At 51.1% G+C, this 21,680-nt stretch overlaps 1 protein-coding gene across 5 annotated transcripts in view; it reads right to left on the bottom strand.

Moving 5' to 3' along the window:
- SH3PXD2A (SH3 and PX domains 2A) overlaps positions 1-21,680 on the bottom strand; it is a 212,677-nt gene that overhangs the window by 99,529 nt on the left and 91,468 nt on the right. For all 5 annotated transcript variants that reach the window (XM_036336085.1, XM_036336083.1, XM_036336087.1 and 2 more), the window contains one exon: positions 6,056-6,132. In XM_036336085.1, the coding sequence (XP_036191978.1) occupies positions 6,056-6,132 (77 nt within the window). The remainder of the gene's footprint in view (positions 1-6,055; positions 6,133-21,680) is intronic.

The raw sequence follows: 21,680 nt of genomic DNA, 5'->3' as shown, positions 1-21,680 counted from the left end.
GTAAGCAGCAAGACTTTAAACGGGGCCGTCTAGTCCAGAGCCTATGCTCTGTCTGATCTATTCTCTCTACCGCCTCCACCATTACCCACAGGTCTCTGACTGTAGAGCTGGTTTTCCAAACGATTCCTACTGACAGCCCAGGGAACACAGCGGGGGCAAATCCAGACCAGAGACATTCTGAAGTTTCTTCCAGCTCTAACAGCCAGCGGCTCCAGGACTGTAAATAGCACCACTATCAGTGACTTCAGTGTCAGGTCCATCAATCAATCTCACTGAGCCTTTCGAACAGAGCTTTGCCTCCGGTGAGGTTGGAGGGTCGGAAGGCCCCCTAGGAGGGAGAAGGGCTGGAATGACCTCAGAGCCCTCAGCATCCAGGGAGGGGCCGCTGTCCCCTGGGGCTGCTTAGAGCATGCAGGATGTCAGCTGAGCTAACATCAGTCCCCATCCAACCTTGGCATCCTGTGGTCCAGGGGCTGGGCGAGCTGGCTGACAGCAGATCTGGAGAAACAGGGTGAGGGGAGGGGCTGAGGGCAGTGGGCACCTAGGCACTAAAGAGCCATCCAGGTGTGCCCATCAGCCAGTTCTTCAAGGGCCTACCTCCCCCAGACCTCACCTGCCCTGAAGTCTCCAGCTCCTGGCCCCTGAGGCCATTTCCTGGGAGCCAGTGGCATGGGCCACCACTTGGCAACATGTCACCATTCCGGATGGTGCAGATTCAGATAAGGGAGAGGGTGGCCGCACTGCATGTCTCTGAGACCCCCTTCCAGGTACGCGGGCCCGAGCCTGGTCTTTGCAAGTGGAGCAGTGTGGGAGGGGGCCCTAGCCAGGCTGTGTTCAGACGCTCTGCTCCGAAATGAACCCCCTCCATGAAGCCCGCCGCGCTGGGTAACGCTTGTCTCAGGACAAAAAGCGAAGTTCTGCATTTAGCAAAACAAGGTGTGTGCCCTGCTCTTTCCTCGGGATCAGACATTTCCCCCTTTTTATAAGCTTCATTTTGGTTTCTAATCAATGGACATCTCTAGGTAAAAGCCCAGTGACCCTGGGTGGGGTGGAGGTGTGTCATGGGGGTTGGCGTTCTGCCCATTTGGCCCCCACTCTTGCCCCCATCCCCACTCCTGGGGCTCCTCTCTCTATCCTGCCCCAACTGTTCCTTCTACATCACCTTCGAGGAAGCTGGGAGCTCACAGCATTTCTGTAAATCGGAGTATCTCAAACACAGGAGTTCTCTTTTTAAAGGACTTAGGCAGCAAATCCTTTTGAAACGGAAATAGTGTCTAATTTGCAGCTGCAGTTTAAGCCATTTCACAAGGGGTCCTAGTACATCGGGCCTTGGGGACATGTCACCCTCTTCCGAGGTTTCCTGTGCTTGTATGTGATCTTTGCATCTTGTCATCAGATACTGGCTGGACGCCCACGTGGGCCAGGCTTCTTGCTGGTGAGTGAAGACACAAGGAAACAGAGCGGGCCTTCCAGGAGCGCCTGGCCTGAGAAGATAGACACACGGACGCTACCCTGCTACTGGGAATAGTGTGTGATGTGGAGGCATGCACAGGGCTTTCTGGGGAATGGAAGAGAAGGGGTCAGCTTTCCCCAGGGAGTCGGGAGGCTTCTGAGAGGAACCCTGTGGAAGCTGAACACTTCCCCAGGCGAGGGGCTAGCACAGGCCCAGGTGCAGAAGCCTCAGGGGGTCTGGCTAGTGGGGAACGGCCAAACTTCCGGCAGGCTGGACAGTGGAGTTCAGAGGAGAGAGGTGAGAGCTTCGCCTGAGCAGCACTGGGAAGCACCGCACAGAGGGCCTGGCTGAGCCACTCAGCGGTTCTTATGGGCAATGGGCTCCTCTGACGGCCTTTAAGGAGGAAGGGACAGGCTGGAAACTCCTTTGCCCAGGGCTGTCTGGACCAGAGCAGATGGGGAGATTCTACCAACTAGGTTCCCCTACAGACACAGACCACGGGGGAAGCATGGACCAATCAGTCTTGCCTCTCCGCCTCAGTCTCCGCCATGAGCAATGAAGTTACTCTCCCATCTAGGACTGAGCATGCAAGGAGCTTTGGTGCCTCTTAAAGGATTCTTTTGGTTGCAACATGAACTTCTCTCTCTCTCTCTTTTTAATTTGTTTTTATTGATTTCAGAGAGGAAAGGAGAAAGAGAGGGAGATAGAAACATCAATGACGAGAGAATCATTGATCGCTGCCTCCTGCACACCCCACACTGGGGACTGAGCCCGCAACCCGGGCATGTGCCCTGACCGGGTATGGAACCGTGACCTCCTAGTTCATAGGTCGACACTCCACCACTGAGCCACGCAGACTGGGTCTTTCTCTTTATTAATGAGAACCAATGATGGGCCATGGTGGAACATTCCCATGGTGGGAGGGAGAACACCTGGGACTAAGAACCACCACAAGTCATAGCCTCTGCTTTCAAATCTGGGAAATGGAGATAAAAATGAATGAGCCGGTGAGATTCAGAGGGTCTTGTTGGGCTTGGAGTCCCTCCCTCAGTCTAACTACAGCCAACCCCTCATCGCTCCCACAAAGAAAGCCATTAATCCTGAAGGCAAGCCTAACGCTGACAGCGGAATAGAAGCAAGCTCCGCTTTTTAGACAGCAAAAATGTTTGTCACACCCACCAGGAAACAGAGACGTGTACAAATGTCATTAACATGGCAAAGGGGGAGCTGATCATCTCAAACACTCACTCCTCCATTCCCCGACCCCTGAAATATTTATATCATCCCCCAGACAAATACTGCAAACATGTCTGTCACAGGCAGGAACGGGATAAATGGAGTCACTTATAAAATTGTTAGTCCGAGCCCCTAAAGTATAGCTCAAGCTTATTAGTGAGATGAAAGTTTTCAACTTGTTGAGGCCATGGAACCATTAAATATTAACCGCATAACCATGTTGCCTATTAAATTAATTTATGGAGTCAAAGCAATGCCTTTGGAAGCCCTCTTGATAGACACCTGGCCCTCAAGTGCCACATAAAACAATTACTGGCTGGCGCTCGCTGGATTTTCCGTGACGCTCATCCAATCTGCTCCATATATGTTTGAAATTAACAGAGATGTGGGCTGTGAAATCCCCATTAGGCAGGGGGACTGCCTGAAGCCTAGGGAGGTCCACTGCATGGTCAGACTTTCCACATCTGAGTCCTGGCAGAGAAGTTGGCAGCTCCGTGCACAGCGCCAGCTTCACAATTTGGGGTGCGTTTGAATCCTCAGCAAATCCGGGACTCGGAGTGCACGTTGTCTAGCAGGTCCAGGAAGAAAGTGTTGCCAGCCAAGCAGAGCTGCATATGCAGGGTACTGCAAATACACCCTCCCCCCACTCCCCGCCCATGAAATTCTAAGCAGTGTGTCCAAGGACAGGCATAGACAAGGGAAGGGCGGGCCATCGAGTGGACTACACATGGCATTGACAGTGGACTTTACTGTGGGGAGCAGTGACGTTGAGTGAAGTGTTGGGTCCTGAGTGGCCATAGATTGGGCCATTGGGTGGCAGAGCTATGAAATGCAACCCTGGGTGGCAGTGGCCACGAATGGCTACTGCCTTATTCCTGATGACCAGTCCAAGGTCATTCTAAGGTCCCAGACAATCAGACCACAGATCCCAGCTTTCTAATTCAGCAGAATTAAAGGTCACTTATGCACTGCCCTGCCCTCCACCATTCTCAGAGTAAATTACGGTCTGCGAGATGTCTGGCTGCTTGGTGAACCCATGACATTGCCCCTCATTGCCTGGCTCTGGGCCAGCCGTTCTTGTCTGAGCTAATCAGGTTAGGAGGCTCCTCCTCTTGCAGACCCCACTTAAATGGCTCCCTCAGCCACTAGCAGCACTCCTGGGACCCCAGAGTCCCCCTGGCTCTCATCCTGATTCAGGAGTCCTGTTCAAAGCTGTTAGGGGTCTCCCCCTCCAGATGATCTAGGAGGGGGTATTTCCACAGAGCCCAGCCGCAGATGCCCGGGCTCCATCACCGAGGCTGCCACGAGCCGTGAATCCCAGCTGGAAGATGCATCCCCCTGCCCTCTGCCCTCTCCTCCATTAGCTTTGCCCATTTATTTAACTTCTTGGGAAGGAATGAAGAGAAATAAAAGCTCAGGCTGAAGCCATCAATTTAACTGGAAATGGCAAATGCCCTTTAGAGAGAAAAAGGAATTCAGGCATACAGTGTTTTATTGTGCTTTGCTTTCTCACACTGCATAGATGTTGCCCTTTTTACAAGACCTCCACCAGCAAAAAAGATGACACTTGCTTTATTGCGGTGGTCTGGAACCGAACCGCAGCCTCTCCTAGGTCGGCTGGATTGGTCTGAGGAAAGGGAGCTTCTGGTTTAAGGGAATAATTCATCATCAGGGCATCCTTTCAGGTTAAGGAAGAAAATGTGACCAGTATGACCTGCACAGTCACGGAAGTCAGACTCAGCTTAACGCAGAGTCTGGGAGTGCTTGTCGGCCCCGTCAATTTAGCAACATGATTCTTATTTGGGCATTTTTATTGCCAAAAAGTGTTTGAGAAATATCAAACATTAGCACAAAAAGGAATCTTTAAAAAAACAACAATATATATTTTTATTGATTTCAGAGAGGAAGGTAGAGGGAGGGAGGGAGGGAGGGAGGGAGAGGGAGGGAGGGAGGGAGGGAGAGAGAGAGAGAGAGAGAGAGAGAGAGAGAGAGAGAGAGAGATAACAATGATCAAAGATACTCATTGATCAACTGCCTCCAACATGCCCCAAACTGGGGATCAAACTCGAAACCTGGGCATGTGCCCTGACTGGGAATTGATCTATGATTTCCTGGTTCATAGGACCATTGAGCAACACTGGCCGGACAAGAAGAAATCTTATGGTCACAACTCTGTAGGGACAGAGTATTTCAGAATAACAAGCACTGAGATATACCTTCCCTCACTCCACCCCTTTCATGAACCCTGTGAAAGAGTTGTTTCTACCCCCCTTTTACAGATGAGGGAACTGGGGCTCAGAGAGGCAAAGTAACTCTCCCAAAGTCACAGAGCTAGGAGGTGGGCACTGGGGTCTGACCCCAGCTCTAGTACTTGCACTCACAACAAAACGTTATCCCACTTGCCTCTCACATTCCACAGTAGGTTTAGTTTATGAAATTCCATCTCCATGAAAGCCAGTGGTACCTAGCGGTAAGATTCAACTTTCTGCCATGGAATAATAACAAAAAGGTAGCATCTACTGAATGCTTCCTCTGTACCAGACACTATGTGCTGTGGCTCAAATGTGTCAGTTCATTTCCTCCCCAGAACTACCTTCTGCAGAGGCACTATTCTCCCTAAGGTACAGGTGTGGAAAATGAGGCTCCCGGAAGTTAAGTAACTTGCCCAAGTTCTCGAAGCTAGTGAGGAGTTCAACCCGCCCAGAGACCTCTCACTCTCCCTATAGGGGCCTAGGCTCTAATCCAAGCTGAAAGGCAACAGGCTCTGCATCTGGACATCGCTGTCACGCTCCCATCGCGCTCTGGCATGGGCTTTCCTAGTGCAGGAGCGGACACATGGTGTGTGTGTGTGTGTGTGTGTGTGTGTGTGTGTGTGTGCGCGCGCGCGCGCGCACACACACATTCGCACCTATGAAGATATGTCCATGAACTCTGTAACTATCAAGACTTCCGTGAATAAACAAATATACGTTTCGAATGCTCTTAAACCCAGAACCAATTCCAACAAGGTCCCAACAGGAACTCAAAGCAGCAGTTCTACGTCCAGCAGAAGGTCACATACAGAATCCCTCCCGCAGGAAGCCCTTTGCTGAGCTCCCAAATCCGTGGAAGTGATTTAAAATGGCGTTTTGTAAACATGGACGTGTCCCGAAAGGAGTAGAGGCTCAGCTGTGAGCCTGAGGCCCTCAGAGGGCGGCCCAGTCATGGGGTGGCCCCTCCCCAGGGGACATCCATACCCACCCCTCTGGCCAGGAAGCACCAGGCCTCAGGATGTATCTGTTAAACCACAGCAGAGGGTTCCGAACAGACAGACTTCCTTCACAGATGGACAGAAGGGGCGGCCCCCAAACCCCCAGACGGCCTTACCCGGCAGTACTCGTCGATGGGCTTCAGCCTCCTCACAGCGACGTCCCGGATGTGGCTTCTCCGGAAGAGGATTTTGCCTGGAAGAGAAATGCTCGTGAGCCAGGTGATTCCAGGTAAAACTGCCACAGGGACCTGGGACCCTCCCCTCTCAGTCCCCTCTCCCTTGGCTTCTCAGCATCTTAGCTGGCCACCACCTCTGCTTGTTGTCAAGGCAACAAGGGAGTAGTCACCTCTTTCAGGGGGCAGGAGGCACCCAAGGCTGAGAGTCCAGGACCTCTCGGGCAGGCGAGGAGCCCTGGAGGCTGCCATCTGGTCCAGGTCACCGTGTCTGGGTCTAATGGCAGGATCAATGCCCAGACGTGGGCACAGCTCCCAACTGACCTCACAAATAAATACAAAGGATGGCCCCACCCAACGCTGTGTTTTGTTTTCAGGCCCATCCCTACTTGAGAAATCGGCATTAGTTCCTGCCAGCAGGGCAGGAATTCCTATTCTTAGTTTAAGTGGGTGGCTATTTCCAGGGCGGGCACAGGCCAATGCCGAGGGGGCCTGACGGTTCCCCAACTTCTCTGACACACAGCCTCCAGCCATCCAGACCACTGCATGGCTGTGCTGATATACCCTTTTACAGGCATGGGCAAGGCTCACAGGAAATGCCAACCCCTCCAACCTTCCCAGCAGGCTCCTCTGAACTAGAAGAATGCAATGATAACAAATAGGTCAATGCACAGTCCTTCACAATAATTAAATTTGGAATAGGAACTCTTTGGCCTGACATTCAAGGCCCAAAGACAATCACAGCTGACATTTCTATGCCCAAAGACCATCAATGTCTAGGGCCAATGCCCCTTCTTCGGAGACCTTCCCTGATTGGCCAAGCTGGGAGTAATCTCCATCTTTCCAGGGCATCCACGCACATCGTCCATTCCTCAGGCATTTGTGCATTCTGCTGTGGTTATAGCTATTGTGAGTCTCCTTCCCCCTGGGGCCTGTCTGTCTCATCTGAGCTGGGACACTGTGAAGTGCTCATGGCATAGCTACTAGGTGTACCGGTCAATAATGCTGATTTCTTTCAATAGATGGGGTTACACATCTGTTGGTATATATGCGATTTGATATGTATGCTATTTTGTTGTATTGACAATAAGCTTCAAAACTTCATATGTCAAATTTTCTGAAGGTGTTACCATCATATGCGGATTGAGTGGTAACCGGTTAATGCGAATTGGGCGGTAACCGGTTAGCGATGCGGATTAATTATTGACCGCTTAGTAATGTGGATTTTGTAATCAAAGAAAACACGATAATTTTAAGAGAAACATCAAAAGGGCTTTATTCAAAGTAATGTCCATCACTAGCACTTTTCTTCAAAATAATGAATTAAAACTTCCCACAAATGCTTTTTGGCATGAAACTTGACATTTTTAAGCGTAAAAATATCTATGATGTTAACACCTTCAGAAAATTTGACATAATGAAGTTTTGAAGCTTGTTGTCAATACAACAAAATAGCATACATATCAAATCACACATATATCTAAACATATGTGTAACCCCATCTAGTGAAAAAAAATCCGCATTATTAACCAGTACACCTAGTATACCAGGCATCTGTTGTCTAAATCTATCCTATTTCCCCCTGGAGAGCCTCCCTCCTCCATTCCTAGTCCTTATGGTTCAGATGAGGCACCCCACACCCCCTGGCAACAAGGTAGGCATGTGACCCTGCCTAGAAAACCAGAGTCACAGTGATTAGCTCAGAGGTAGCCAGGGAACCTGGTCTGGGCCAATGAGGATCAGCCCTGAGACCTCTCCTGGTGCCTTCTTTCTCCCAAAGTTGCTAAGCTGGTAGGACAAAAATCTGGAGCTTCTAATGCCATCTTTCTTCTGCCTCAGAAGGAAACCAACTGAGAGAAAGGATCAGTGCCTGGCATAAGGTAGGCACTCAATCAATGTTTCTCGAATGACTGAAAAGCAGAGCCAAGAGATAGCGAAGGGCACATATCTTTGACATCATTTGAGTGCCTGGATATAGCTGTTCCTGAACCCAGAGTTTTCCTGGCACTTTTACTTTCATAAATAATTATTTTTTATTTGAACTGGTTGGAGATGGATTTTCATCACTTGCATTAAAGGAGCCCTAGTTGAGATAAATGCCATTGCACATGAACAAAGGTGCAGACCACATGCAAATCCACTTAAGTGTCCTCTGTCTTCTAGATCCAACTGAAGTACAGAGAAAGGCTTTGCTTCTCTAGGTTGTTTCCCCAGAAACAGACCCAGACAGACCCAAGGAGTGGAGTGCATGTCGTTTATTTGGGAGGTGATCCTGGGAAGTACAGTGGGGGGATGGAGAAGGAAGGCAGGGAAGGGGAGGAAGCATTACACAGCCAGCTCATCACTCTGCGTCTCCAGAGTGAAGTTCTGTTGAGGAACTCGGGGGTAGGAGGTGGGGGGAATGAAGATCATACCTCAGAGGTATCCCAATTGAGGGCAAGGAGGCTCGGGTATTTATCCTACCACCCCCTGGCTTGTTATTGAGCTTCCGAGAGCATTGCCTCCATGGTCCCTCTGGCTGAGTGTGCCCGGAGAGCACTAACTCCATGGTCCCTCTGGCTGAGTGTGCCCGGAGAGCACTAACTCCATGGTACCTCTGGCTGAGTGTGCCCGGAGAGCACTAACTCCATGGTACCTCTGGCTGAGTGTGCCCGGAGAGCACTAACTCCATGGTTCCTCTGGCTGAGTGTGCCCGGAGAGCACTAACTCCATGGTACCTCTGGCTGAGTGTGCCCGGAGAGCAATGCCTCCATGGTCCCTCTGGCTGAGTGTGCCCGGAGAGCATTGCCTCCATGGTACCCCTGGCTGAGTGTGCCCTGAGAGCATTGCCTCCATGGTACCTCTGGCTGAGTGTGCCCGGAGAGCATTGCCTCCATAGTACCTCTGGCTGAGTGTGCCCGGAGAGCATTGCCTCCATGGTACCCCTGGCTGAGTGTGCCCTGAGAGCATTGCCTCCATGGTCCCTCTGGCTGAGTGTGCCCGGAGAGCATTAACTCCATGGTACCCCTGGCTGAGTGTGCCCGGAGAGCATTAACTCCATGGTACCTCTGGCTGAGTGTGCCGGGAGAGCATTAACTCCATGGTACCCCTGGCTGAGTGTGCCCGGAGAGCACTGCCTCCATAGTACCCCTGGCTGAGTTTGCCCGGAGAGCATTAACTCCATGGTCCCTCTGGCTGAGTGCACCCTCTTGGCTAGAACAAAGCCCCCAATTGCTCCCATGAGCAGTCTCTGGCAGGTAGAGGTGAATGGTAAGGGGATGGCCTAGGAGCACTGAAAGCAGCTGTGACAGTCTTCCCTGACTTCCCGTCACCGCAGGTACTGTCCCCAGCCCTGCTCCAGGGGAGCATCTAATGCATCACGTGTGAGGCTTGTTTTCCATTCATGTCGCTCATCTCTCCGCACAGGGTGTGAGTAGGAGCCACAGGCAGCAGCATACACTCCACGTAGCACCGGCTTTGCACACAGCAGGCGCCCAGTAGATACTTTGGGCCATTCACAGTTCCTCTCCCATTCTCTCCCTCAAGCTCTCCTTCCTCCCTTTTTCTCTGAGGCTGGGCAAAGGGGCCATCTCCCCACTAGAGGATGACACTGTGCAGACTGGACAATGACATCAAGATGAATAGGCTCCACCACGTGTTCCTTTTGAAAGGAGATAAAACGCGATTTATCAAGACGCTGGAGACGGCCGCTGTTTCTTGGGGGAAGATGTCACAGATTTGGTATTCCTGGCCTCTCTGCCTCCTACCCTTTTTTGGTTGCCTGTCGCTTTATTGCCTGCATGTTGCAGGAGCATATGTGTGCAGCCATGGCGACAGCATGTAAACATAAACGCATGGCGTGAGGAGACCTGCTCTCGGGACTGACAAAATGACAGGCAGCCTGGGGCTGGGTTTCTGAGCCCTCAACCCAAGACCTGAGCCAGTTATCCGTCAGGAGCTGGAGATCACCCAGGCCCAGTGACACCAGTGGTCAAGAGGTAGCTCACAGGAGCGAAAGGATCATCTAAGAAGCAGAGGAAACCAAAGGAGAGGCCACAGGAGAGACCCACAGAGCTGGCATTGCCAGGTGCTCCTTTTGAAAGGAGATAAAACATGGCTTGACCATTCTCCAAAAATTGTACTCCTGCCCTTTCTCACCCTGTGGGAGGCTAAAAGGGAAGGAGGGGGGTGGGGAGACAAACTAGGGCCCCCTCCCAGACCCCAACTCAAGGCTGGCCAAACCTCTAAGTTTGGTATCTTAAGATTATAAATATAGATATAGATAGAATAGCTATGTAGATCACATAGGACCTGACCCATTTGCAGACGGAACTAGCAAAAGACAGTTAGTTAAGAATGACTGTGATGGCTGAAGCGCCAGTGGTCAAAATGAAGTTCAATCCCTTTGTGACTTCTGACCGGAGCAAGAACCATATAAAAGGCACACGAAGATTATGTCTCTTCCTCTTTCCAAAGAGTTGAGACAGAAGTACAGTGTTCGATCCATGCCCCTCGGAAAAGATGGTGAAGTTCAGGGTCCGCGAGGACACTACACAGGGCAGCACATGGGTAAAGTGGTCCAGGTTTGCAGGAAGAAATAGGCCACCCACACCGAACAAGGCAGTAGGAGCAGGCTCATCGCATAACCCTCCCTGCGGGCATCCCCCCAGCACGGTGGGTATCACTAGGCTACAGCTGGACCAAGACCGCAGAAAGACCCTGGGCCGTAAAGCCAAGTCTCGCCACGTGAGAAAGGAAAGCGGCAGATACGGAGAAGGGGCAACTGAGGAGATGAAGGCATTAAGTGATCTGATATACAACTTTCATTAAAAACTTAAAGTGAAAAACCCGAAAAGAACAATGGAGGCCTCCAGAAGGGCAGCCGGTTCTGAAAAGGGAGATGGGTGAGGTTGGGAGGTAGTGGGAGGGCTCCTCACCCACGCTGGCATGGTCACCCACCTTGCCCCTCGGGTTCCCTCTGCAAGTGAGGCGGCCGTGCCTCTGGGCTGGACCCCTCCAGCCCCGGGAGGCCTGCGGGTCTGCGCTCAGGTGCGGAGTCAGGACTTCCGTACCAGCCATTTCCCGGGGCATGTTTTGGAATCCCAACAGGGCTTCTCTCTTTCCCGCTGAAATCCTGACAGAAGCAACGTTTTCTTTTCTTGGGGCTTTGGCACAGGCAGCAGGGGCGGGAGGGGGAAGAGGGAGGGAAGATCTGGAAGGGATCCTACGGCCTCGACTTCTCTGTTAGGAATCCAAACCGCACTCTGAAAGCCAAACCGGTGACCGAGGGAGAGAGAAAAAAAGGAGGAGGAAAATCCCCATTAAGGAAGCCGAGACCACAGGGCATTAAAGGCCGCTTGTAAATATAATTCAGCCCGTTTATGGTGAGGCCAGGCTCCTGCCTGAGTCTTCAAAGCCAGGCAGATGCTGTCCCAGAAATATGATAAGCATCGTTAGGAAGATTACACACGGGGCCTGAAACAGACCTCAGGAGTTAACTCATTCCTGAGAATGGAGAAGAAAGCTGCCCAGCCCGACAGGGTCCTAGCATGTACACGGAGGCCCCTCTTCCCGCCACTCTGGGCTGGGCTGAGAAGGCGGGACTCGCAGAAGGAGCAGAGGCCTGGGCCGGAGTCCTGGGCTAGCGTCCTGCCTGGGCCACTGGCTGCTGGGCCACTGTGTGGCCTTGCATAGGTCCCTCCTCCACTGGGCCCTGTGCATTCTCATTGAGACTGAAGGGCTGGTCCTTTTCCAGCGGTCCTAAGATTTATCTAGTGGTGGTGATGGAATTGAGAGGAGCAGAGGAGGCATGAGACAAGTGGTAAAAGTAGCTAAGTGCTGACTCAGTGCCAGGCACATGCTAGGAGCTTTTCACTGGGTTTGCTCCTTAATTCTCACCAAGACTTTGAAGCAACTACTTTTAAAAATTTATTTATTTAAAAATGTTAAAATTGATTTTGAGAGAGAGAGAGAGAGAGAGAGAGAGAGAGAGAGAGAGAGAGAGAGAGAAGAGGGGAGAGAGAGAGGAACATTGATGTGAGAGAAGGTGAAAGATGAGGACAGAGCTCCTTCTCATTGATAGAGTGAAACAGGTAAAGAAAAAGACAAAAGCTTCTGAGAGCAGTTAAACCCCTAAGCCCACCACAGCCTCCAGGGTCCTCCTTGTGAAATGTGATAGCCACTGGGTTCCTTGAGCAGAAGTAGGGGGACAGGGGCCCAGGAAGAAGAGACACAGCACCAGGGAGCCCTGCCCCCCCACCCCCAGCCATGAAGGATCTGTAGCAACCTCCATGACTAGGAATGTGTTCTTACAAATGGGCAAGCACATACTACTGTTCAGGAGTGACAAGAACACACTGGCTACATGGGTAATAGTAGAGGGCTGGCAGCCAGGCCTCTTTTATCCATCCTGGCTCATTTATTCTTGGCAACCTCTCCTCTTCAAGATCTACAATGTCTGTGTGTGAACGTACACATCTGCATATAACTCCCTCTTCCTTGCTTCTTTTGCCACCTGGAATACCATCCATTCACCCATCTGTCCATCCATCCACTCATCCGTCCATCCATCCATCCATCCATCCATCCATCCATCCATCCATCCATCCATCCATCACTGTCTTGATGGAGGGCCTGCTCCAGGTGCTGGGACCACTGCGGTGAATGAGCCAGATGGGGGCCCTGTTTACTTTCTAACTGGGGAAGGGGGTGCCTGGAAGGGATCCAGTATGCAATTTCATATCTAGTAAGTAGTCTGGTCACATATATATGTCTCCCCCACCTCTATAAAGAGAATAAAATACCAGGTGGGAAGGGAGACTGGGGAGGGGTAGGAAAGGGGAAAGGATTCAGATGTACAAACTGCCAGTTATAAAAACAGTCATGGGGACGTAAAGTACAGCGTAGGGAATAGAGTCAGTAATACTGTAGTAACTGTGTATGGTGTCAGGTAAGTTATATAAATGCCTAATCACTATGTTGTGAACCTGAAACTAATACAATATTGTAGGTCAACTATAATTGAAAAATTAAAAGAAAAGAATGGTGAGCGCATAAAATAAAAAATATCAATTAAAAGAGAGAGAATGAAAGGGGGCACTGGGCAGGGCGTGCCTGGGAGACGTCGGTTAGTGGTCAGGATGGCTGCCTGATGTCAGAGGAGACTTTGAGGAGGGCAAAGCCCAGTGAGGCAAGACTCCGAGCCAGGAAAGCTCCCGGCAGAGGCACCGCAGACCAAAGTCAGGAGATGGAAGGGAGGCATGTAGGAGTCTTGTAAGCCACAAAAAGGAGTTCGGTTTTCTTCTAAGTGCCCTTGGACATGTCCACCCAAACCCCTCCCCGCTCAAAGGCGCAGCTTCCCCATCCTAAATCCTTCTCCACAAAGCCTTCCTTGAAAGCCTGCCTGCCTCACTCTCCTTGGCCAAGCTCCTGGACCCTCTGGGAGTCACCCCACTCTTGCCCTCCCTCCCCTGCTGTCCTGGAGAATTTGTCAGGTGGCCACCATCTTCAGGGCCCCCTCAGACCTTCCCAGCACCCCCCTCCTCCCAATGCCTCGGCCAGCTCTCCCCAGCCAGCCTGGCTTCCGAGGGCACAGGTGCTCCCGACCCTCACCCTTCAGGGCAGCCCTGGCAGCCTGGAGCATCACGGGGGCCTCGCCTAAGAAACGGGACAGACCACTCCCCACCAACGACACTCCTGCCCATCGAATTGGATCTGAGGACAAAAAGGAAAGGGGGTACATTCGTTTCCTAGGGCTACTGTAACAAAATACCACACAGTTGGTCGTTTAAGCAGCAGGAATTCATTCTCTCAGGAGTAAGGCCGGAAGGTGAAGCCCTGGTGTCAGCAGGCTGTGTGCCCTCTGAAGGCTTTGGGGAGAATCCTTCCTTGCCTCTTCCAACTTTGGTGGCTCCAGGAGTTCCCTGGCTATGGTTGCATGGCTCCCATCTCTGCCTCCATCTCCACATGGCCTGCCCCCTCTGTGTCCCATCTCAAATCTCCTGCTGCCTTTCTCTTATCAGGACACCTATCTTCATTCAGGACAATCTCATTCTGAGATCCTTAACCTAATTACACCTGCAAAGTCCCTTTTCCAAAAAAAAGGTTATGTTCACGGGTTCTGGGGGTTAGATTGTGGACATATCTTTTTGGGGGCCACTATTCAACCCATCACAGGGGGTTCTGGGGGGAGTCCACAGGACCGGCAGACACCCGATGGGTCTTGTACTCCTGAGATTCTGTACTCCCTTTGTCCTTGGCAACACCTGGCATGGAGCTGGGTGTAATGAATGTGGGTGCAGCCTGGGCCCTCGGGAGGGACAGGGGAGTGCATGCAGAGTGGGTCGGGGTCGCTGGGCTCTGAGAAGGGAGAGGCAAGCTGTGAGTTCTGAGAACTGAGTGGATGTTGGGGTAAAGAGTTCCTCTCTGGCTCTGCCGGCTGATGTGACCCCAGGAGAGAAAACACAAATTTCCCAGACAAATTAGAGGAAACATGTGAGAGTTACTAGAGGGATAGTCCTCCCCCCACCCCCCAAGTGACAAGTATGCTATGGGCTGTGCTATGGACGGAATGTCTGTGCCCCCTCAAAAGTCATCTGTTGAGATCCTCATGCCCAATATGATGGTATTCGGAGGTGCAGCTTTGGGGAGGTGATTAGGTCATGAGGGCGGAGCCTTCAAGAATGAGATCAGTTCTCTTATAAAAGAGGCACCACAGAGCTCCCTAGCGCCTCTCTCAGGCGAGGACAGAGAGAGAAGTCTGACGTCTGAAACTGGGAGAGGTCCCTCACCTGACATGCTGGCACTATGAACTTGAACTTCCAGCCTCCAGAACTGTGAGAAATACATTTCTGTTGCTTATAAGCTACTCAGTTTAGGGTATTTTGTTATAGCATCCCAAACAGACCAAGACAGGGTGACAAGGCAGAGGCAATGCCTGTGGGGAAGAAAGAGGGAAAACCAGTCTTCCCTGGATCTCTCCACCTTCTTAAGCCCTCTGCCTGCTGCAGTCAGGGGACGGCAGGCCACCTGCTCACCTGCTTTAAGCCCCTGATGTAGCTGAGATGACACCCCACTATCGCTAGTCTTCTGCCTGGCTCAGATCACACCTGCCACCCAGTCCTGCTTCTCACCTGCATTACTGGCCTTGCTTGCTCTTTACCCGAACCAGTAGAGAGAACCATTTTGGCTGGGGGAGAGTTGAGGTGAAGCCCAGATGCTGAGGAAGTGGCCACATGCAGGTTCTGGAAGGACATGGCCCCGGTGGAGAAGGTCCACAGCCCAGGGGGTCCTCACTCCATGCCCTGAGCTCTGTCTCACACAAATCTCTCTCTAAGATCCATGCTAAGAACACACCTCTGGTGCAACCTAGCAGAGTAGGCATCGGTGGGCTTTGCCTGTCAGCGTTTTTATTACAGTGCCCTCATTTTCTTTCAAGGAACCATCCCTCCTTCATTCTCTGTCTGATTTCAGTGGGACACATCTCACCCCAAACTCTTGGGGTTACCAATCAGAACAGTCCGGCAATGAGCACGTGACCCAAGTTGGTTCCATCAGAATCAGCCTGAGACGTTTGCTGGGACAACCAGAAAGAGAAGTGCTCTCTTTCTACAGAGGCTCCTAACTCATAAACTGTAAGCCCCAAGTTGCTAGGAAGCTGCTTTGCATATATATCTCTGTTACCACCGGGGAAAGCCTGTCTGAGTATGAATTCAACAGAAGAAAACAGAACTGAGAGCTAGAGAGATACACGATTCAGTCGCCTAGACCCAGCCATGCCTGAAACCACTGCCCCTGAAGGTTGCAAGTATGACAGCCAAGAAATCTCCACTTTTTTTTTCTTTTTTAAAATGTCAACATCTATCTTTTTATTTATTTAATTATTTTTTAATCCTCGCCTGAGGATATTTTTTTCATTGATGTTTAGAGAGAGTGGAAGGGAGGGGGAGAGACAGAGAGAAATATCGATGTGATGTGAGAGAAACACATCAATCAGTTGCCTCCTGCCTGTGCCTGCAACTGAGATACGTGCCCTTGACCGGAATTGAACCCAGGACCCTTCAGTCCACCGGCCGATGCTCTATCCACTGAGCCAAACCGGCTAGGGCTCCACCTTTTTTTCTTACATCAGATTGAGATGGGTCTCATCTTTGTCACCAGAAGGCTTCTGACTAGTACCTCTGGCACTTACTGCTGTGTGATATGGGACAAGTCACAGCCTATCTAAACCTCAGTGTCCTCCAACAGCGACATGGGCATAGTCATGCCTCACTCAAAGGGTTACTGTGAGGAGTCAATGAACTAGTGTACAAAAGCATTTCACACAGATCCCAGCCCATAACAACTGTTGAACAAATGGGATGGTTTATGAGCTGGCAATTCCAGGTCAAGCAGGTGGGGCCCAACCTGGCCCTGCCCATCTCCTCGCTGACCCTGTGGACTCTAGGCATTAGTGTTTCTCAGGCACCCACTATCCACCTGGCTGCCCTACTCAGAGTCAAATCCTAACTCCCTTCAGCCTCAGCAGCCTTTTGTGATTCGAACCCCTACCCCCTAAATACACCACATCTCCCATATGGATCCATTCCTCCTTTGAGGGATGTTCCTCCTCCATCAGCCCAATTCAAAGAGCAGAGAACACAACACACTGGAGAGGCAGGGATTACTCACTCCTCCTGCCCACCTTGGGGCACTCTAGGATGACTCAGCCAGGTGAGTCTCCCCAGCCAGCACCCTCCGCCCCCTCTCCCACACACTGCACTCAGGAAAACAGATACAGAAATCCACTGGGATTTCACCACAGATAAAAACCTTAACCCTCTTGTAGCCACAGCAGCTTACACAAAGAATTAGCACATATCTAGGAGGGGAAAATGGTCTCCTAAATTCTGGTTTGGAGGTGCCCAGACCTAGTAGCAGTGCCAGGCTTTAGGGAACAATATCGTCCATCCCCCCACCCTCAGTGGGGCCTGGTGGGATTTATGGATGTCTGCTAGAGACGAAAGCGCCTCGTCCGGCACATCAAAGGTTAACCCATTTTTACTGAACCAGGTGGAATTGAAGGTTTTTTGAGCAGCCTTAGAGAGCTGTGGGACCAAAACACTTTCTTTTGTTAAAAAACAAAACACTTTCTGTATGGAGTATATTCATGTGGACAAGGGCTCATGCATGTCTTTAACTCAGTGAATTGTCGATAACTGAAGCCACCTGTGTAACGAGAGTACAAACAGAGAAACGGAGCATCGCCTGCACCCGGAAGGCCTTCGCGGCGAAGGAGCCGATGGCAGTGGAGTTTGCTAGCACTTCGGTGCAGGTATGGATGTCAGAACGTAGACCAACTGGGGACATCCATTGCAGAAGGGGCACTAACGCATTATTGATTTCAGCGCTACTTACGTTTATTCTCCCCAAGTTTATTTAAAAATACATGCTTTATGATTTGATTCAAGTTATCGTAAATTTAAGTGCATGTGAGTCTGGATCCCTGGAACGAGGTGCCTTTTCATTGTGAAATGTGAACACTCTTAAATGTGATTTAGTAACTGCTGTATACAAGGGGAAATGCTTACTCTAGGGCTGGCTTTGGGAAGAACAGTGTGAATAGACCCAAACCCCTGAGTCTGCCAACGTGGTCCCCCTTGCTCTGGAGAATGACCAGGGTTGGTCTTTAGCCTGACACAGACAGGAGGGATTTCATTCCTTGTAAGATCAACGTTGCATTACAGGCTGCCAGATACGAGCAGCCCAGGTCTTGGGAATTGCCTGTAAAGTAGCCAGCATGCAGGGGTTCCCAGCAGACACCAAGTCAGAGAAGGATGTTGGCCACAAGGGCACTGTTCACGTTGGCAGGGAATGTGGGCCAGCCCAGCCCGACTCTGGGAGGCAGGCAGGGCACTGTAATTGACCTCTGGGGTGGCCCTTAGCCCCATGGAAGGGAGAGGCTTAGTGATCACTTACAGCGGCCACGCTGGGGCCACATACCACGTGGGTGCCACTGGGGGTTCTTAGGTCCCATTGGGTGCCATTGTGGTCTCATTCAGAGCTGGGCTTGGACAGGGCTGAACACCCTCGAAGGTGCTTGGTAAACCCATGTCACATGTGCACTAACAGCGGGACAAGTGGCAAAGACTAAGGGACTGGCCTTCATAGCCACTGGTGTGATTTCACATTCAAGCTGCATTTTTCTATTCTTGATCCATGGGGAAGGTTAAAAAATCAAAATAAAAATCAAGGACCAAAAAAAAATAAAAAAAAATCAAGGACCATTCAGTTGCTGGTAGTGGAAACAGAGGGTGAATTGCAGAGTGGCCGCCCAAGGCCTTTAAAACCATGTCCCGGGGCCTGGCTGGCATGGCTCAATGGTTGAGCGTTGAGCTACGAACCAGGAAGTCACGGTTCGATTCCTGGTCAGGGCACATGCCCAGGTAATGGGTTTGATCCCCAGTGTGGGGTGTGCAGGAGGCAGCCGATCAATGATTCTCTTTCATCATTAATGTTTCTATCTCTCTCTCCCTCTCCCTTCCTCTCTGAAATCAATAAAAATATTTAAAAAACAAAATAAAATAAAACTGTGTCCTGTGTACCTCAACCTTCCTGAGCATGTCTTCTCCTGTGCCAGTGGGGTTATAGGCCTGGGAAACACTAGAAACAGCACATGGGCCTGGCTGGTGTGGCTCCGTGGTTGAGAATCGACCCATGAACCAAGAGGTCGCTGGCTCCATCCCCAGTGGGGGATGTGTAAGACACAGCCGATTTACCAGTATGTTTCTCTCTCATCAATGTTTCTATCTCTCTATCCCTCTCCCTTCTTCTCTCTCTATATAATCAATAAAAACATATTTTAAAAAGATAGCATACGGGACAAGCAGAGCACATGGTGCTGGGCACACAGAAGGGTTCGACTCAAGGCTCCTGTTGTCATAAGGAAGGGTAAGGCCTAGAGCCCATGTGAATTGTATGATGATTTTCTGTCTGTCTGATTCCAAATCCTCCCCCCACCCTTTCAGTCCATTTTCCACCCAGCAGCCAAAATATTTTTTTTCTTTTTTTTTAAATATATTTTTATTGATTTCAGAGAGGAAGGGGGAGAGGGAGAGTGATAAGAACATCAATAATGAGAGACAATCATTGATCAGCTGCCTCCTGCAAACCTGAGACTGGGGATCGAGCCCACAACCCAGGCATGTGCCCTGACCTGGAACTGAACCGTGACCTCCTGATTCATAGGTCGATTTTCAACCACTGAGCCACACCGGTCAGTCGGCCAGAATGATTTCTTAAAATGAAACCTTTGCTGACACCTTTCCGTGACTTCGCAGTTCGCTGAGAATAAAATCTAAACTCCTCTGCATAGCCTGCGAGGTCTCGCAGGATCTGGCTCATGCCTCCCTGTCTCCAACCTCATCTCATCGTGCCAGCCATGCTGGGCTTCAATTAGTGCCACGAACACGGCCAGTTCTCTTCCACATCGGGGCCTGCGTGCACGCTGTCCTCTCTCCCAGGACAGAGTTCCCGCTGCCCTTTGCACACTAACGCCTCCTGTCCTTCAGGTCACCAGCTCATGGGGACGCCTTAGCAGTCCACTCCAAGTAAGGGAGGCCTCTCTGGGCCTTGACTGTTTCCCTCCTAGAGTTCACCATGATTTGTGATCATCTTGCCTCTTCATATGAGATCTTGTACCTTAGATGATGTCTCACTTACTATTGTATCCTCAGGGCCCAACACAAGCAAGGACTGGCACACATGGCCCTGCGTCGACATTGGCTGAATGGATAAGTATGAGTGTGTGTGTAGACACGTTCTCACTTTTGACTGTTTCCTTCATTTAAACAGCCCACCCCGCTTCACACACACTCCCCGCCCCACACACGCTGTGCAGTGGCTCAGACTGAGGCTGTGGCAGAGATGGGCTCGCCCTCCAGGACCCAGACAGAGCGGGGCCAGAGAGTGTGGTTAACTCAGAGCCGGCATCAGGGCCAGGCCATCCCCACTGGGTGTGGGTGTGGGTGTGGCGGGTGCGGCTGGTGTGGTGGGCAGTGGCTCGGCACCCTCTCTGTGGGAGCCCAGGAATAAAGGGCCCTATTCAGCCAGGGCAGCCCATGCCTTCCCTGCCTGGGGAGGCTGCCCTCAGGAAAGGGGACTGTGGGATGCTGGGCAGAGCTTCCCGGCAGCCTCTCCCTGTGGCATGGCCCACAGTGGGGGACAAGGGGTGGGGGTACAGGTAGGAATGAGCCAGGCACAGGAAGTGGAAAATGTTCCAGGGAAGAGGCTGAGCAAAAGTCCAGAGATAGAAGAGATGAGACACATCTGATAAGCTGCAGTAAGGTCACTGTGGCTGCGGGGGGGGGAGGGGGGGGTGAATGGAGAGAGAGAGAGAATGGAAAGTGTGTGTGTGTGTGTGTGTGTGTGTGTGTGTGTGTGGAGAGAGTGTGGGTGGGTGGGGTGGGAGGTTACAGGTGTGGGTGTGGGGGGTAACAGGGTGTGGGTGTGGGCTATGAGTGGTGCTATTAGACTAGAGACTGAATAGGTAACAGGGTATCGATCACATGAGCCACACAAAGTAGAGCCATTAAAGTTGTGTTCAGAAATACACACCTGGGTTCCTGAACCTACAAGGTTGAGGACCACAATTTTCACCGGAAACCCTTCTTCCTCAAGGATCAGGAGATGGGCTTGGGGGGGAGGGAGGTTTCCAACTTTTAGGAGATTCTTGACTATAACCTCCTGAATCAAAGCCATGCAGTGAAGCCATTCCTGAATTCCTAGCCCACAGAAACTGTGTGAGACATGTTTATTGTTGTTTTAAGCTGCTAAATTGGGGGGAGGGTGATTTGTTACGCAGCAATCGAGTATCTGCTTAAGTGCTTGCTTTGCTTAAGAACTATGTCAGCGCTACCCAAAAGCTGGGCCTGATGCTAAGAAGGGTAGGGGGTACTAGGCTCTGCAGAGAGCCTGGCACTGCTGCTGAACATGGTATCAGAAAAGGCACTTCTACCCACTGAGATGCCTCAGCCCACACATTTCTCCCAGGCAAACGAAATGCAGTGTGTACAAGGCAGAGACGATGAATGAGGACAAGGAGGGTGTCTGCCTTAACCCCTGCCAGGCTGTCACCCAGGGAGGTAAGAATCATAAGCCCACTTGCAGTTCTATAGCATTTGGGGGCTTGGAAAGAACTCACACAATGTTACGGAATGACCTCTGCAGACAGCAGGACAGGCAGGCCCATTGCCCAGTCATTCATTCAACACATTTGCTGAGCAGCTACTACTTGCCCAGTAATACTCTAGGCATGGGGGATGTATGGATTTCTCTATTTAATAAATACGTCTATATGTTTACTGTGTGTCAGGCACTGGCTTAAGCACTTCGCAGATATTAACTCAATCCTCACAACAGCTCAGCAAAGTAGGTGCCGTTATTCTTCCCATTGGACAAGGACACGGAAGTACAGAGAGGTGAAGTAACTTTCCCGAGGCCAAACAGCTCATAGGGCGCAATGCGGGGATTAGGACCCAGGCACCTGGCCCTACATGCCACCTTGTTAACCAAGATAAAATAAGGCACGGTTCCTGCTCTTCTAAAACTCCAG

Source organism: Myotis myotis, unplaced genomic scaffold (assembly GCF_014108235.1).
Source record: "Myotis myotis isolate mMyoMyo1 unplaced genomic scaffold, mMyoMyo1.p scaffold_m19_p_15, whole genome shotgun sequence".
Taxonomy (NCBI): domain Eukaryota; kingdom Metazoa; phylum Chordata; class Mammalia; order Chiroptera; family Vespertilionidae; genus Myotis; species Myotis myotis.
The sequence above is the reverse complement of the archived record's forward strand: the minus strand, read 5'-3'. Positions and strand labels throughout refer to the sequence as shown.